The sequence below is a fragment of the Crassostrea angulata genome, chromosome 7, assembly GCF_025612915.1.
Source record: "Crassostrea angulata isolate pt1a10 chromosome 7, ASM2561291v2, whole genome shotgun sequence".
NCBI lineage: Eukaryota > Metazoa > Mollusca > Bivalvia > Ostreida > Ostreidae > Magallana > Magallana angulata.
Window position 1 is genome coordinate 48,788,955 of NC_069117.1, and position 16,167 is coordinate 48,805,121.

At 38.2% G+C, this 16,167-nt stretch overlaps 2 protein-coding genes across 2 annotated transcripts; one reads left to right on the forward strand and one right to left on the reverse strand.

Moving 5' to 3' along the window:
- The first annotated feature begins 115 nt into the window (after positions 1-115).
- LOC128192363 (ER membrane protein complex subunit 7-like) lies at positions 116-7,418 on the forward strand. The gene is made up of 4 exons (XM_052864973.1): positions 116-385; positions 5,149-5,407; positions 5,726-5,806; positions 6,397-7,418. The coding sequence occupies exons 1-4, from the start codon at positions 132-134 to the stop codon at positions 6,520-6,522; spliced, it is 720 nt and encodes a 239-aa protein (XP_052720933.1). The 5' UTR covers positions 116-131; the 3' UTR covers positions 6,523-7,418.
- LOC128192361 (uncharacterized) lies at positions 7,027-15,216 on the reverse strand. The gene is made up of 4 exons (XM_052864970.1): positions 15,148-15,216; positions 14,654-14,699; positions 9,673-14,365; positions 7,027-8,239 (listed from the first exon to the last, which is right to left on the reverse strand). Exons 3-4 carry the CDS (start codon positions 14,339-14,341, stop codon positions 7,650-7,652), a joined length of 5,259 nt encoding a protein of 1,752 aa, XP_052720930.1. The 5' UTR covers positions 14,342-14,365; positions 14,654-14,699; positions 15,148-15,216; the 3' UTR covers positions 7,027-7,649.
- Between the last annotated feature and the right edge of the window lie 951 nt (positions 15,217-16,167).

The window sequence follows — 16,167 nt, forward strand, 5'->3', positions numbered from 1 at the left end:
CACAAAAATATAAAAGAGAATAGATAAAATGTACACTTAATTTTAAAACCTTTAAATTAAATGATAGCTATGGTCATTGCAAACAATAGGGGAAAATGTCGAAATAACTATGTGTGAATTAACACGTCTTAATGACAACTTCCTGTTTGGGTTTCACCTCGCTGATCATGAAAATACTGAGAACGCAAGATTTTAGTATAATTTTAGGTATATTTAATTTCATTTTAGTATTTTCGCCAATCTGTGGCGATGATTCAATCGATACAGAAGGCGCCGATCGTTTTAAGATCGAGGGAAAGGTGACTCTGACGGATGCTCGGAACTCAGACTGGCTTGGCGTTACTCGTGTTCTTGTAGACGGCGGAGACTATATTGGATATTTAAGGTTGGGAATATAGAGTTAAGCAATAGATATTAAAATACATTTTATTTTAATGTACATTTTTTCATGATTTAAATTAAGCTGTAACAAAACTGATAAAAGATTGTTTCACTTGTTCTACAGAATCACATATAATTTATAATTAATATACATATTTTCAGATCTGGCACCTCCATTGATTAAAAATTATAGTCTGTTCAAAGTTATTGCTTCCATCACTTTTTGATGGTTTTTAATTAAAATGCACATACCTGTGAAAGAAATACAATTTAAATTGATGAAAGGGAATATATATATCTAAGATATCTTCATTGACACATTATCATTTTTCACTCATAAAAGTTCACAGGAACGAAAACATTTTTCTTACGGAGATTTATAATGGGAAATGTTTACATCTTTTCACCGTTCAAAACTCACTTGGACACTACAATTTTTCAACGTTATCATCCGGGCTTAATTTAGGCTGATGCAATGCAAAATCCCGATAGACTTCATGCGCGGATCCAGAAAATTTTTCCAGGGGGGGTCCGAAGGATAATTGTGTTTGCCAGGGGGGGGGGGTCCGAGGCATATTTTACTATGTAAATTTAATAAATTTTCATTTTCCAGGGGGGGTCGGGACCCCCCCGACCCCCCCTCTAGATCCGCGCATGGACTTGAAATGGTAGAGGGGGCGTTTCAAAACAGATAATCTGGACATTTTTCATATAAGTGGATGAATGTAGTTTTAGCACAAAGGTATTTATGATTATGGAAATACCCGGTATTAAGCGAAAAGCGGTGGAAGCAAAAACTTGGGACAGAGTATAAAAATTGTTTGGGATATCATATGTTAGCCCGTTTGGGATATAACAGTCTAAATGGGATATAAATTTGAAGTGCAAACAATTAAAATTTTTGATTTGGTAATTTTTGGTATAAATCTGCATTAATGTATATCAATGCAACAACTTTTGCTAAGCAAGTTTTCCAATAAGCTTTTAGTTTGTAAGATTGATCCCCATTAGCCAAGAAGTTTGGGATATACTGAGATATCAATCTCTGTAATACTAATTATAGTATTGTTACAGAAAAAGTTGTTGCATTTCATTAATTCTAAAGTGATTTACCATTATTTTTTCATTTCAAATTTATATCCCATTTTTAGCTCACCTGAGCTGAAAGCTCAAGTGAGCTATTCTGATCACATTTTGTCCGTCGTCCGTCTGTCTGTCCGTCTGTAAACTTTTTACATTTTGAACTTTTTCTCTAAAACCGCTTATCCAATTTCAACCAAATTTGGCACAAAGCATCCTTATGGGAGGGCGAATATAAATTGCAGAAATAAAAGTCCGATCTGTATTCAAAGCGGAGAAAACTTTGAAACTGTACAAAAAGGGGGGTGCATTTTTAAAAATCTTCTTCTCAAGAACTACCGAGTCCAATTCAACGTAGTTTAGCATAAATTATCCTTATGGGAAGGAAATTATAAATTGCAAAAATTAAGTGCTAATTCTGTTTAAAATCTGAGTTATTACGAAAATAATAATAAAGGAAAGGCGTATTTCAATCAGTTTAATAGCTTCAGGCTCAGCATACGGTAAAATGGGTAGGCAAGACTTGGCCTGAGCAAAACAAAAGATTGGCAGGTATTAATCTGCCAATCTCATTAAAATTTCGGGATATTTGATGGACCAGTATATTTGTATTCGCTGTAAATATTGCTGCAAAATAATGCGTATTTGGAATTGACGATTGCCGATCTGCCCCGTCTTTTATTTTGCCACGGCCCGGGTTTGCATACCCATTTTACCAAGACTCGTATTCCATACTTCTAAAACGAGGTTCTTTGTTTAAAGCAGCCATGAAATTATACGAAAAAGGGTCGATCTGACTATGATGAATTTGCTGGCTATGCGACACTTCACGTATGAAGGGAAATTTTTGGAATCATGCAAAATATATTGGTGCCGATTTTGTGAAGTAAATTAAGGCTAAATATTTCAATGCGTTGACCGTTTTCACACATGACGTTAGTGTTAGCTTGTTCTGATTTTCGTTTCGTTTTCATTATTTATGCTTTGTAACCTGGGAACTATCGTCTGTATTTCGTGATTTTTACGTAACAAATCAAACAGAGGCTTTGGTAAATCAAACAGTTAACTGTTTACCTGCGCAAATAAAGCAAAATCTGATGTATCAAAAAAGTACTGAAATACAATTCATTCTATCGGTAATTCGGCATTATCTTTTGCGTAATGGTAGATTATGGCAATAGGTTTTGTTGAGATGCTTGGCATTTTCATGACCCCCGGGGGTAGGGTGGGGCCACAATGGGAGATCGAAGTTTTACATAGGAATATATAGAGAAAATCTTTTAAAATCTTCTTTTCATGAACCATAAGACCAGGAAAGCTGAAACTTGTGTGGAAGCATCCTCAGGTACCCGGTAGTGTAGATACTAAATTGTGAAAATCATGACCCCCGGGGGTAGGGTTGGGCCACAATGGGGGGGTCGAATTTTAACATATGAATATATTAAGTTAATCTTTAAAAATCTTCTTCTCAGAAACTTATCGGCCAGGAAAGCTGACACTTGTGTGGAAGCATCCTCAGGTAGTGTAGATTCAAAGTTGTGAAAATCATGACCCCCGGGGGTAGGGTGGGGCCCCAATGGGGGGTCAAAGTTTAACATATGAATATATAAAGTTAATCTTTAAAAATCTTCTTCTCAGAAACTAATCGGCCAGGAAAGCTGACACTTGTGTGGAAGCATCCTCAGGTAGTGTAGATTCAAAGTTGTGAAAATCATGATCCTCAGGGGTAGGGTGGGGCCACAATGGTGGGTCGAAGTTTTACATAGGAAAATATAGAGTAAATTTTTAAAAATCTTCTTCTCAGAAACTAATCAGCCAGGAAAGCTGAAACTTGTGTGAAAGCATCCTCAGATAGTGTAGATTCAAAGTTGTGAAAATCATGATCCTCAGGGGTAGGGTGGGGCCACAATGGGGGATCGAAGTTTTACATAGGAAGATATACAGTAAATCTTTAAAAATCTTCTTCTCAGAAACTAATCAGCCAGGAAAGCTGACACTTGTGTGGATGCATCCTCAGGTAGTGTAAATTCAAAGTTGTGAAAATCATGACCCCCCCCCCCCGGGGGTAGGGTGGGGCCACAATGGGGGACGAAGTTTAACATAGGAATATATAGAGTAAATCTTTAAAAATCTTCTTCTCAGAAACTAATCAGCCGGCAAAGCTGACACTTGTGTGGAAGCATCCTCAGGTAGTGTAGATTCAAAGTTGTGAAAATAATAACCCCTGGGGGTAGTTTGGGGCCACAATGGGGGGGGGTTTCGAAGTTTAACATATAAATATATAGAGTAAATCTTTAAAAATCTTCTTCTCAGAAACTAATTAGCCAGGCAAGCTGAAACTTGTGTGGAAGCAACCTCAGGTAGTGTAGATTCAAATTTGTGAAAATCATGACCCGTGGGGGTACGGTTGGGCCACAATGGGAGGTCGATGTTTTACATAGGAATAAACAGAGTAAATCTTTAAAAATCTTCTTCTCAGAAACTAATCAGCCAGGAAAGCTGAAACTTGTGTGAAAGCATCCTCAGGTAGTGTAGATTCAAGGTTGTGAAAATCATGATCCTCAGGGGTAGGGTGGGGCCACAATGGGGGGTCAAAGTTTAAGAAAGGAATATATAGGGTAAATCTTTAAAAATCTTCTCAGAAACTAATCAGCCAGATGATTCTTTATAATTGTTAAGACTTTGGCCTCACGAGAAGGTTCAGAGTTTGATGTACATTGATATCCCATATATAAACTATTGTTAAGGATCTTTTTGAGAACTGCAATACTCAACATATGATATGACTATAAAATCATCCTGTTAGAAAAGGGACTAATGATTATAAACATAAGAATATCCAGGGGAAAATGGATTTTATTTATACAGGATCTACATGTATTATTGTACATTGTCCAGATAGTTTGTATTATGACTCCATTAAGCTGATTTTATCTTACCTATTGTTCCTCAGGTGAGCGATGTGGCCCAGGGCCCTCTTGTTGGATATTATATTCCAAACAGGCAATTATAACCCAAACCTGCTATATTATATCCCATTTGGACAATTGGTCCCAACATGTTATAGTATTTTAACAGTGTGAAAAAAATTAATGACATACCAGACTAGAAATTGAACCTATGCCCCTCAGAATCTCAAGTCTGGTTCTTTACCAACTGAAATATCTGGTGATGGAAACTGACAGTCTCAGTCCTCCCTGGTTTAACTGCTAACAGCTTGCACCAGATAGATCAATTGGTACAGCACCTGAGTAGGGAAAATTCACAGGGTTTGAATCCCAGTTGTTACAGTTTTATGAAAACTAGTCATAACATATCTCTACATATATAACTCCAAATTATATGGACCACACTCCTTCTGTGAATTGCAATCATTTTCACTGTTACATTAAAGCTAAATAGCAGTAGAAATGTATACATCTACCGTACATGTCTCTTGTATTAGTTTAAAATGGTAAAATAGATTTAGTTATGAAAATAATCTCCACAAACCATTTTACTTCTGAGTTCTGATGAATTGTACAATGAGGTTGTTGTGTATAGATGCTGATATACTATTACTTATCCCTTTGTTGGTCAGTGTTTTATACTTAAATTGTAAGTTTTTGGGTGTTTTTTTTTGGGGGGGGGGATATTTATTAAGATAGTCTATGGAAAACTAAATCATTTCTTTGAATTTTCTTGTAGAAGTGATGGTTCTTTTGTGGTCAATGAATTACCTTCAGGGTCTTACGTTGTGGAGATCTCAAATCCTAATTACATTTTTGAGTCAGCTCGTGTTGACATTTCACGAAAAGGAATGGTACGAGCTCGACGAGTCAATTACTTACAATTCTCAGACAAAACATCAATGTCTTATCCACTGGACTTAAAGGATAGACAGAAAGCCAAATACTTCCAGACCCGGGAACAATGGAGGATAACAGATTTTTTAATGAATCCAATGGTATGTGATAGGAACAGTTAAGATTACTGATAACTCCATACTTTTAGTAATTAATGCAGAAAAATCAGAATTTCCTTTGACAATATGTAAGATTTTTTTAAAAACCTGCAAGTCAGTTACTGATATTTGTGTTGCAATTTAAAAAAAACCATTTTTTTTTCAAGAATAAGAAATGATATATACTTGATTAATTTTCTTCAATGTCCTTTGAAAATTTATTTGATTTTTTTGGCTCATTTTGACTACTGGGTAAACTTATTTGCTAGATGAATGCAATAAAACTGTTCTTTATAATGTATACACCTTCCTTATTTACAGGTTCTTACCATGGTTTTACCTTTACTCCTCATCATGGTTTTACCAAAGTTGATGAATGCTGCAGATCCCGAAGCACAAAAGGTAAAAAGGAAATCTCAATGAAAGTTGTGTTGTTGTAAAAATAACCAGGGCTGTATTTTACAAAAGAACTTACGATGAATTTGTAAACATTTTAAAGATTGTACTTAAAGTGATGTGATAAATATTTTAAGGACTATAGTTTAAGTGATGTCAGCACTGTACAATATCAGTGGCACATTGTATCCCATCATTTTTATTTTGCATATTTCAGTTGTAAAGTTTCCTATTGATTTGTGTTAAGGAACAAGAGTTATCTACCCTTTCTAATATGGACTGAATTTCTACTTGTTGCTCAGTGAAAATGAAAACTTTCTATAGTTTTTATCATTAGATGAGATTATCTGTTGTTATTATGATGAATCAAAAAGTTTTGTGATCACTGAGATTTATTGTGCCAGCCTTGTTTTCAAACAGGTTATGGTACTGAGTAAATGTACCAGAGAATGAATGTGTTATTTAAAGTTCTGCTAATGAAATGAAATTTTGTTTGTGTTCACTATGAACAAAACATGACCTGTATATACCGCAATACCTGGTACCTAACAAGTAACAATAGAAAACTATTATAAAACATATTTTTCAATGATCAGGAGATGCAGTCCCAGATGAAGGCCTTCAATGATAAATCTACAGTACCGGACATCTCTGAAATGCTGGCTAGCTGGTTCCCTAGCACCGACACCAAAAAACCCAAACACAAGGCGAAGAAGAAGTAGTCATTCAACGGGATTGTAAATGACAGAGCAGAGAGGAGTAAAGCGAAGCACGCATCATGAGTGAATGGAGTAGAAGACCCAGTGTGCATAAATATGTTTGTGAGGCTCACATGTCAGTGTGGTTTTATTATTTCCAGAAAATTTAAAACAGAAGGAATATGTGGTTTTATATTTCAAAGATTTGAGATGATTTTTTACATAGTGAACTTCATTGTTGTGTTGGTTTATTTCATCCATACAGGGGAGGGGGGGGGGTGAATGTTTCTACAGCCATTGTTGTAAGGAATAATAGCAAGCAAATATTTATTGCAAAAAAATGTTTTTAACAAAGAAATCTGAGTAAATTGTAGAAAGTAAACAGAAAGTTTAGTTTATGTTTATTCTCCTTTAACAAATATGTATATTGTAATTATGACTGTATTTTAAAGAAAAATTGATTCTTATTCATATGGCAGATAATTGTTTTGCTCTTCTTTCTAATTAAGAATGATAAACAATTGTCAACACATTGTTTGTATATTTATTTCATAATAAAATGTTAAATAACAAATTTGTACACTGTTTGAAAGTAAGTACTGCAGGGTCTAAACTCAATACATAATGGACACTTTAAAGCATGCAATGAGAAGTAGTCGTCTACATTTTGTTGTGTAGAATATACATTGGTGGCCAGTATAGTCTGACCTAGTCAACAGCCATTTAGTTATCACCGAATTAAATATATATTGCCTTTAGTTCATTTTTAAATTGCGTAGATAAACAAGCAGAATACAAAGCAGCACTTTCAAGCAGGTATACATTCAATTGAAGTTCGTTTATGATACATGTAATAAATATCACTACTGTATAAATAGAAAAGTTGCTCCATATCACGATAAAAATAGATATAAATCTTCCCTTTGTGTCTTCAACAATGTTATGCTGGAAGTTTTAATGAACTTTCTTGATTTATCATGCCGTAATGTTTACTTAGATGGCAAAGAGAAATATGTAAACATTCCGAAACTGGTCTTCATTGCATGTAATATCACAGTGCTTATAGCACTATCGACGCTTGAAATTGTCCTCCTAACCGAAATACCGAAACAGGAGGTATATAAATTCTTTCACATGGTATTTGGTACAATTTAGTACAGGAAGTCGAGGTTATTCCCGGGTACCCTGGTTTTCCTTTGACTTTTCCGCACGGTAATGTCTTCCTTGTCTCCCTCCCCATCTGCCGCGTCCATGATCTCGGTAAACAAGTCCAACGTCTCCTCACTAGAGAGCACCGTCTCCCGCGGGTTGACGTACGTGTATCCACCGTTTCCGGTCTCCTGCGTCTGCGCTCTCTCCATCACCGTCTCGTACAGACGTCTGCGCTGCTCGTTGGCGAAAAGGTCGATTTCGATAACCCGGGTCACGATGGCTTGGTTCTTCCTCCACACGTTAAACTCGATGTCGATCGGCGTAATTCGTTCTGCTGTGACGGTGACTGTTATGAACGCCTTCCCGTTCTTTAGCATAAGATCTACATTTTCAGCCACCGAGTCGAAGTTGGAGGTTCCGAACTGCCCGGCGCGACTGCCGTCAGCGTGAACTAAGTTGAGGTCACCATATATGTCCTCGTGGTGATGCTTGACATCGATATGTTGTCGAATATCCTTGGAGTCGATGGTAGCAAGCTTGGATAGTAACAACTCACTCAGGTTCTTTTTTGGGCGAGGCTGTCTCTTGACTGAAAAAAAAAAACGAAAGGAAATAATTATCAGCAATTAATTTATTGGTTGGTTGGGAGCGAGAGAAAAAGTTTGTTTTAACCTTTTGGGTAATTCGAAAATGATGGGCCCATGATAATCCCCTAATGTTTGGTTTTAGGGCAAAAAATAAAGATTAAATGCACTATAATTTGTCTACTGGTGGAATTTCTGTGCATATAATTATTGATAAACCACGCGATACCCAAGTGCAGATACACATATCTATGTCCCCAAGCACAGGCGGCCGGACCAGGTGAGTTATCGCGCTTGAGATCAAAGCATGGCCCCTGAGCAGGTATTTAGACACGTACAGATTTAGACCAGCTTTCCTTTACACATCCGCCCAAGGTCCAAATACTTGCCTACTCATATAGGTGTATATAGCTTAGTCAGGCGATATAAACATTGAAGTTTTTTTTCTCACAGTAATTCAAAACCTGATTTTAGTTCTTTTTGTGTGTAGGAGTCAAATTGCATGTTTTATCGCGAATTTAGAATGTATAAATTCATGCTACAAATACCTTCGCCTACTCAATAATGGTTTCTCTATCAATACGCAGACAGATAAAAGAAGATTAATATGTTAATAAAATCCATTCACGTTACTAAATACAGAGCGTAATAATATTTAACAAGTGCATAAATCTTGTGAGAAACGAGTTTTGTTTTTCTGCATTAGTCTTTATGTATCTAACGGCTAAGGCTGGACCCAAATTCTTGTCAAACACACCGTCCTTAATGCGGCCAAATTAGGGTCATGACCCACAAAATACCTTTTTTTGCCCAATGACCTCGAAAGTTTCATCGTTCACCTGTGATCCAGAATAATAAATTAACGCTAATTAATGTTGATGCATTAACTTGTTCTCCTCTAACAATTGCAAGACACGAAAATCTGTAAATCCAAGCGTAATTTGTCTTTACTTCTCCTGACATGAAATTTAATTAAAAATCGTTGTTCAATGCATTTCTAAAAACTCCTGTCTAATTAGTGGCGAGCAAGAAAGCTTTCTCTACACTGGATGACATTTCGATACTTTTATTACACCATTAAAATTCCTGTGTGTTCTTAATCCCATGCATTGCATTCTGTAATATATTATTTACAACATACACTCCACAAAAATTCATTGAAATATTTCTCTTAATATTATTTTATTTTACGATTCTACTGACCAAATATATATCATGTTTATATAGTTGGGATGAACTAATATTGATATTTGATGACCATAAATTTTGGCATATTGAATTAAAGCAAAGGGTCATTTCTTAAACGCCCAAAAATTTAATATTTTGTGGGCCATAAATTATATGATAAAGGTCATATATCAGTGGTCACACAGGTACAATTACATACTTAAATCGGGTTTTCTGCGTTTTGTAGGGGTTGAGGTTGTGTAATACTGACCTTCTTTACACTTCGTGAAGCGGTCAACTGTATCAAAAGTGATGTCGTTGTTAACGCTGTTTTGGATGCGTTGGCTGCTTGAGCGATCGTGCTCCCTCTCCCGCTCAAAGCGCTTATAAATGTCCTCGTCACTATGATAAAGGGGGTTCTCCTTTGTCATGTTGAAGGCTTGGTCAAACAAATTAATATTATCGTTATATTCGTCTAAATCCTGGTCGAGAGTATTCTTGATCAAAATATTTCCTCGGACGACACGAATGTCTTCATGACTGCCAGAACGAGTTTGGTAAGCTTCGGCTTGAACTGGGGTTGCTTCCATCCGAACCGGGTGGTTGTCATGGTAACGTTCAAAATCGCTTCTGACATGATACTTAGTTGAATGCTTTTGTCTGGAATCATTGGAAATATGTACAGGCCTATTTTCGTTCATAATATTGTATCCATGGGGATGCTGACTTTCGGAAATATGTACAGGCCTATTTTCGTTCATTATATTGTATCCGTGGGAATGCTGACTTTCGGAAATATGTACAGGCCTACTTTCGTTCATAACATTGTATCTGTGGGAATGTTGACTTTCCATAACGGGGGAGGGTGCTGTACCATTAACAAGAAACACCTTTTCAGTTTTGAATCTGTGTGGAGAACCCGTCTCCATGTACGAACTGTCATTAAAGCTATTCTCTGTAACTCCTCCAGACGACATTTTCATGGTGTAATACTCCTTCGTCGTTACTTCTTCCACAGTTTCCTCATGTTTATCCTCGGTGGCTTTACTATTCAAAATCACACATCGCTTATCATCAATATCCGCCGGTATGAATTCCTTGCGTTGTTTCTGCCATTTTGGTGCTTCATATGGTCCTTTGACCAAGGCGACTGACTTGTAAATGGGTCGCTCAACATCCTTTGGTTTTACCTCGACTATTTCTTTTCTCTCCTCTCGGGTCTCCTCAATCTTAGGGGGAGATGGAGTGACATCAACAACCGCCATATGGTAGACAGGGGCAATGGGTGGGGGTACGATCATTGGCGGGGGGAGGACGGGAGGGTACATCATAGCACTAGACTCCATCATGTAAGAGGAATTAGAGTTGCTCATACCCGCGTTGTCGGCATTAGATTGAGATGTCTGCATGGCCTCGCAGCGTCTGTATCCCCCCTCCTGTTCCCCTTCCTCCCCTTCCATCTCGTAGGAATGTCGTACCGTTTTAACCGATGTTGAACCGACAGTTTGGGGCACTGGGCGATGGACTTTGTCTGTCTCGTCATAACTCGTCATTTGTCGGTTGTAAGAGCTATCAGACGACATGGTGCCATACTGGCCGCCAGAATGGTACCGTTCATGGAGATAATGGCCCTCTCCCGTACGTTCGTCAATTTCCTGGATCTGCATACTTCCACCAGGATTGTACAATCCCAGCAACACTTCCTCTGCCGTGTCATAGTCGATTCCAGTTTTCCCAACAGCCTGCAAGTTGTAAATACCTTTGAAATTTTGGTTGTTTCTATGGCCATCTGAAGCATTGTGTGATTCCATGGAAGAGCTGTAGTACGCGCTCTCTTGCGATTCATCAGTAATATCTTCCACCATGTAGTAGTTTCCTTTGTGGTCCTGGATGATATACCGCCGATCATCCTCTTCCATATCGGGTGGAGGAGAAATCTCTTTTTCATCATCTTCTTCTTCCACAATCTTGTGTGTTAATGTCGTAATGACCAAATTCCCACCTGGTAATTTAGTCACCGTCTGGTTAATTTCCGGCAATAGTTCGTCGTTATTTTCCCCATTCAGTTTAGAAATGGTTTCAGCTAAGTGTTTTAAATGGACATTGGATTCTAGGTCCACATTTTCTCCCACCCTGTCGCTATCTCTCCCTGACCGCAGAGTTGTAGTCTTGGTCCGGACCTTCCGACCTCCCGTGTAACTAGAGCTATCGGATCCGGAAGACGTGTACCCGGAGTACCGGTCCGGCATCGACCGGGCGATGCCGGACAATTCCTTGAGGGACACAATTTTGTCGGTTTTAAAAGTTCCTGGCAAAGTATAAAACTCGGGAACACCGGGACTGTGTTGCTGCTCGCTCGGATGTGTATTGCTGTCTGATACCTGTTGGCAAGGTGTAGTGTATGTAGATGCGTTAGCTGTCACTCCCGTCACGTGTTGAGGGCCCCGAGCATACCATGCATCGCTGCCCGCTTGTTCTGAGGTATTACGTTTGATAAATGACGGCGTTTCACTTTTACAAACTTCGTTATTCACATCCTCACATTCCTGTTGTAACACTTTTGTTTTTTCGTTTTCATCATCTTGATTTATGCCCGGATTACACAGCACGGCACGATGCGGTTCAGTTTCACCTACTTTAGCAGTCCTGGGGTTTGGATTGTGAATGAATATTTTTTGTGATGCTGTGTAACCACTCTCGGTCAAATGGCAATTCTCGTTTTCGGTCCTTTCGGATGCCGGTTCGACACCAGGAGACTCTGACCGTTCAGCATTGGCGCTGTTACTGCTGAAACTAAACTCGGCCGATACACTGGAATCGTTCAAACTGCTGCTGTTTTTCGCTTCGATATTCATAGACCCTGAATGATCCGACGGCACGCACTGGCTATCGTCAGATATCGATACATTGGTCAGATCGCCACACGTCGCCGCATTACTCGTAGTCTCAAAATCCACTTGATCTGTAAACTTCCCAGTCACTAAATGACTTCCGGTAGAGTTGTCTCTGTTATTGTTGGTCTCTTTATCCTTGGGTCGTTCACTTTTGTCGCTCTTTTTCAAGTTGATCACACTTTTATACCCGCCTTTAGTTTCCGCACTCTCTGAGTATCTGACACTTTCACTAACATTCGGTTTGCTATTCACGGTGGATGGTAGAGTCCCTCGTTTATTTGAATGCATATCGATATTTATTTCACTGTCGTCATCATCCATCAAATCCAGTAATTTAGAGTTCTCCTCCAGACTTTGGCTCAGTAAGGCATTATTTCTTTCCACGGCCTTCTGTAATTCCAATAACTGTTCCTCAACAACACTGTCCTCGTAATCAACTTTAGATCCATCTTTGGAATGCGGAACCAACAGTTTGGATTCGTCTTTGAATTGTGTATTCATTGACGTGGAATCGTCACTGTTTTGGTCGTCTGCTGTCTCTGATTCACTGTTATCGCTTGATGAGCTGGACTCCGTCTCCTGTTTATTATGAACATCAGGGATATCGGGTAGTTCATCTCGATCAAGATCCCCAACAGAGCTCTCAGGCTGTGTGACCCAGGCACTGTAATTCAAGATATTTGATTCACTTTTATTATTCTGATTGATATCACGCACGACATATTCTTGAACTAATCCATCTGCTTTGTCATTTGTATCAGATTTACAAAACAGGTTCCTTTCCTGTAATTGTGTTGGCAAAGGTTGGGTTTCATTTGCATCATTTCTAACTTTTGTGAAAATTTCCTCTTTTACTGGTCCATTTTCCTGATCGCTTTGATGCAAATCTACATTTTTCTCACCATACGATTTCAACGTTCCGTCTTTTCTCTTTAACTCTGCAGAAATTGTTTGTTTATCCTTGTTTTCAAGGACAATCTGGTCTTTAGCCCTCACAGTTTTCACAGTAAATAACTCCTCGTCTTTCTCTCTATCTGCTTTATCGTTATTCGTCCCACAATTCATGTGTGATTTTTGTTGCCCTAGCGTTTCAGCAGAGAAAGTGAATTGCGGGACATCTTCAGAGTCTGAAACTGACGACTCAGAATCAAGCACCTGTTTCCTTTGCAGATGGTCACTTATCTCAGAGTCATGTTCACTGCCAGCACTAGAAGAGTCTGAATCACTATTTTGTTGAACAACTTCAGAACCATTGTCATTTTGTTCAAGATCTAGGATTACCGAACCTTTCTCTTGAATATTCTGTGTGCAATGTTCCCCATTGTCCGTGTTATGAGGAAAAGGTCTACGCTTTCTCTTTTTATTTTCTCTCTTGATTCTCCTGGCTTTGTTTGTGAATAGCGTTGTTATGTTTTGCACAGTTCCTGGTCTTATTTTATTTCTCATAGATTTTACACTTCCTTCCAATTTTGAAATCTCAAAAGGCAGTCTATGGTCTTTTGGTCGAGGTTGCTGTGACGTATCCTTTGTAACTACGTAATGATTGCAAGAATCCGACTCATCCGAACTCTCACTGGCTGATGTACAACTAGAATCAGTCTTTGAGTCATCGAGTTCTCTGCTATTTTCAGGTGCAAGAGAAATTTGTGGTTTTTTGTCAGAATGTAAGGTAACTAATGCTTCCGGCGAAAATGGCCGTTCCAAGTCTTCCGGTGGACGAGATGCAGGAAGTGGAGGAATGTCTAATTCGTCGTCTGATCGGTCGTTAGGGTCGTTGTCGGTCGGGAAATTCGGAGGAACACGAGTCCCAGACTTTGGTGTCTTGGAATTGACACACGGAGGGGTGCTTGGTGAAATTGGAAAACCTGAATCGGAGGAGGCCGTTGAAGAACCTCGCCTCTCAATAGACTTGAATCCATCGGATTCGAATATAATATTCGGTTTACGTTCCGAATCTAAAGTTTGCAACTTGTCGTGGTTTATAGTAATTTGTTGTTGTTCGAATTCCCTGAGTAATAAAAACTGTTTCAGTTTTGTTGAATCCATGATCAAAGAATGCTTGGTTTTGTCCTGCAAAGGTAAAGAGGCAATGATTTTATGAATCTAATCTCAATAAATGTCAATCATCTTTTATTTCAGATATACACTTAGAATTAATATTCGCGTCCTATGTATCTTTCGAAGCAGATGTTTTCAGAAGGATTTATAATAAACCATAAATCAGGTGACAAGAGTAATAAAAAGTGAAAAATTTTTAATAAACAGGCGAGTGTCAGTTAAGTCCCGATTGCCATGCTTATATCAATGTATAACCCTGATATATGATAATGCTTAAAGAATATTAAAAATCGAACTTACACTGATGCTCGCCCCGTGTTGGAGATTTCTTTTAATTCCATTTCATCTAAAATCAAGATACAAAGAAGTTAACTACATTTTTCCATCACCAGATTATAGCTTTTAAAAAAATTCATCCCGACTTCTTATCAAAATATTCGAGGAAGAACTTCGAGTCTCTGATGTAAATGAAAAAAAAGGTAACATAATTTGTTTATGTAAATAAGACGGCATGAAGGGAAACAGGTTTGAATGGGACGTGCTGGGTGAGATAGTTACAATGACTGGGACCTCGCTGATACATTAATGACCCCCCAGCCGTGCCGGGTGGGGTTTAAACTACAAGAATACTGGGCATCTAAATATCTAATTAAATTGACGGAAGTCTGTTTATGTTGACAAGTTTCCCAAATACTGATTTTCAAATCTGTGGGTGGAAAAAATCGCATGTATTGATTTTCACCTACATTTTGTAATTTCAAAGTCACATTTTAACTTTTTTAAAGTGATCTTACCTGTGCTTTGATGCCGCGGTTGTCCATCAATTCCACCAATAATAGGGGCCCACTAAACGTCCTTGCCACCTACAGTAACATAAGCACAAAATCTTCATTAGCATTAATTTACATACATTCTATTTGGTTCATCTGTTACACGATACACTCCACGCACCGCTTGTCTGTAAGTACACACACGTAGAAATCGGTTATATAATAGCTTTATTCTTGGTTTCACCCGAACACTCAGGCCCTATGATGCTTTGTTCTTCTAAGTTTATTTAATTGGGGTCGTCCTATTGTCACAAATTGCTTACCATCCGTGTGGCCAGGGGGACTCGTACAATCTACTTTTAATGGCGCGAGTACCCGATTAACAGCAGTGCAAAACTATAGCAAGGGTGACTCCCTCGAATGTAATGACAGATTTACTACGACCATTAACCTTCCAATAAAGGAACCGCCGATTCGTTTAACGATTCTTTATAACAGACTTTTTTTAAAATAAAAGTTGAAAGCTAAATTCACCAAAGACAGACAGTTAACTATTAATGCTCTGTTGATTAGAGAGAATTTCACAAATGCACTAAAACAAAAGGCAAATCAACAAAAATACTTACCTCAATGTACGTACAATATTTTTCTTGTCGCTTTCATTCTGACATGTTTATAGACTCTCTAAATGTCAAATCCCTACAGATTTTGGAGATAACGGATCATCGGTTTATAACGTTAATCCCAGTAAGCCGATTAACTTGCCTTTCTTACGTTGATCCTTTGATGGGACTTAAATCACAGATTTAACAATTATCTACCATTCTATAACTGTACTTTCGGTAGGGACCTCTCTAGACTTAGCGGAGAATTACTGACCTGACTTCTGATCTTTGCTTTGTCTGCAATGCACGTGTTATAAGTAAAACTTGTCGAACAGTAATATATTGGCAGGGGTAAACCTCAGATAAATAAATCATTGACCCATAGAGTGAACACCTGCCCCTAACCTAACCTATTTTACAATGGGGATTTTCATTTCGC

Excerpts from the sequence above, each read along its gene's own strand:
- LOC128192363 (XM_052864973.1), top strand. The coding sequence starts at position 132 with ATGACAACTTCCTGTTTGGGTTTCACCTCGCTGATCATGAAAATACTG. Across the intron at positions 5,408-5,725 it reads ATTTTTTAATGAATCCAATG|GTTCTTACCATGGTTTTACC; the intron begins GTATGTGATAGG and ends CCTTATTTACAG. Across the intron at positions 5,807-6,396 it reads CAGATCCCGAAGCACAAAAG|GAGATGCAGTCCCAGATGAA; the intron begins GTAAAAAGGAAA and ends TTCAATGATCAG.
- LOC128192361 (XM_052864970.1), bottom strand. The coding sequence starts at position 14,341 with ATGGATTCAACAAAACTGAAACAGTTTTTATTACTCAGGGAATTCGAA. Across the intron at positions 8,240-9,672 it reads CTTCACGAAGTGTAAAGAAG|TCAAGAGACAGCCTCGCCCA; the intron begins GTCAGTATTACA and ends TTTTTTTTTCAG.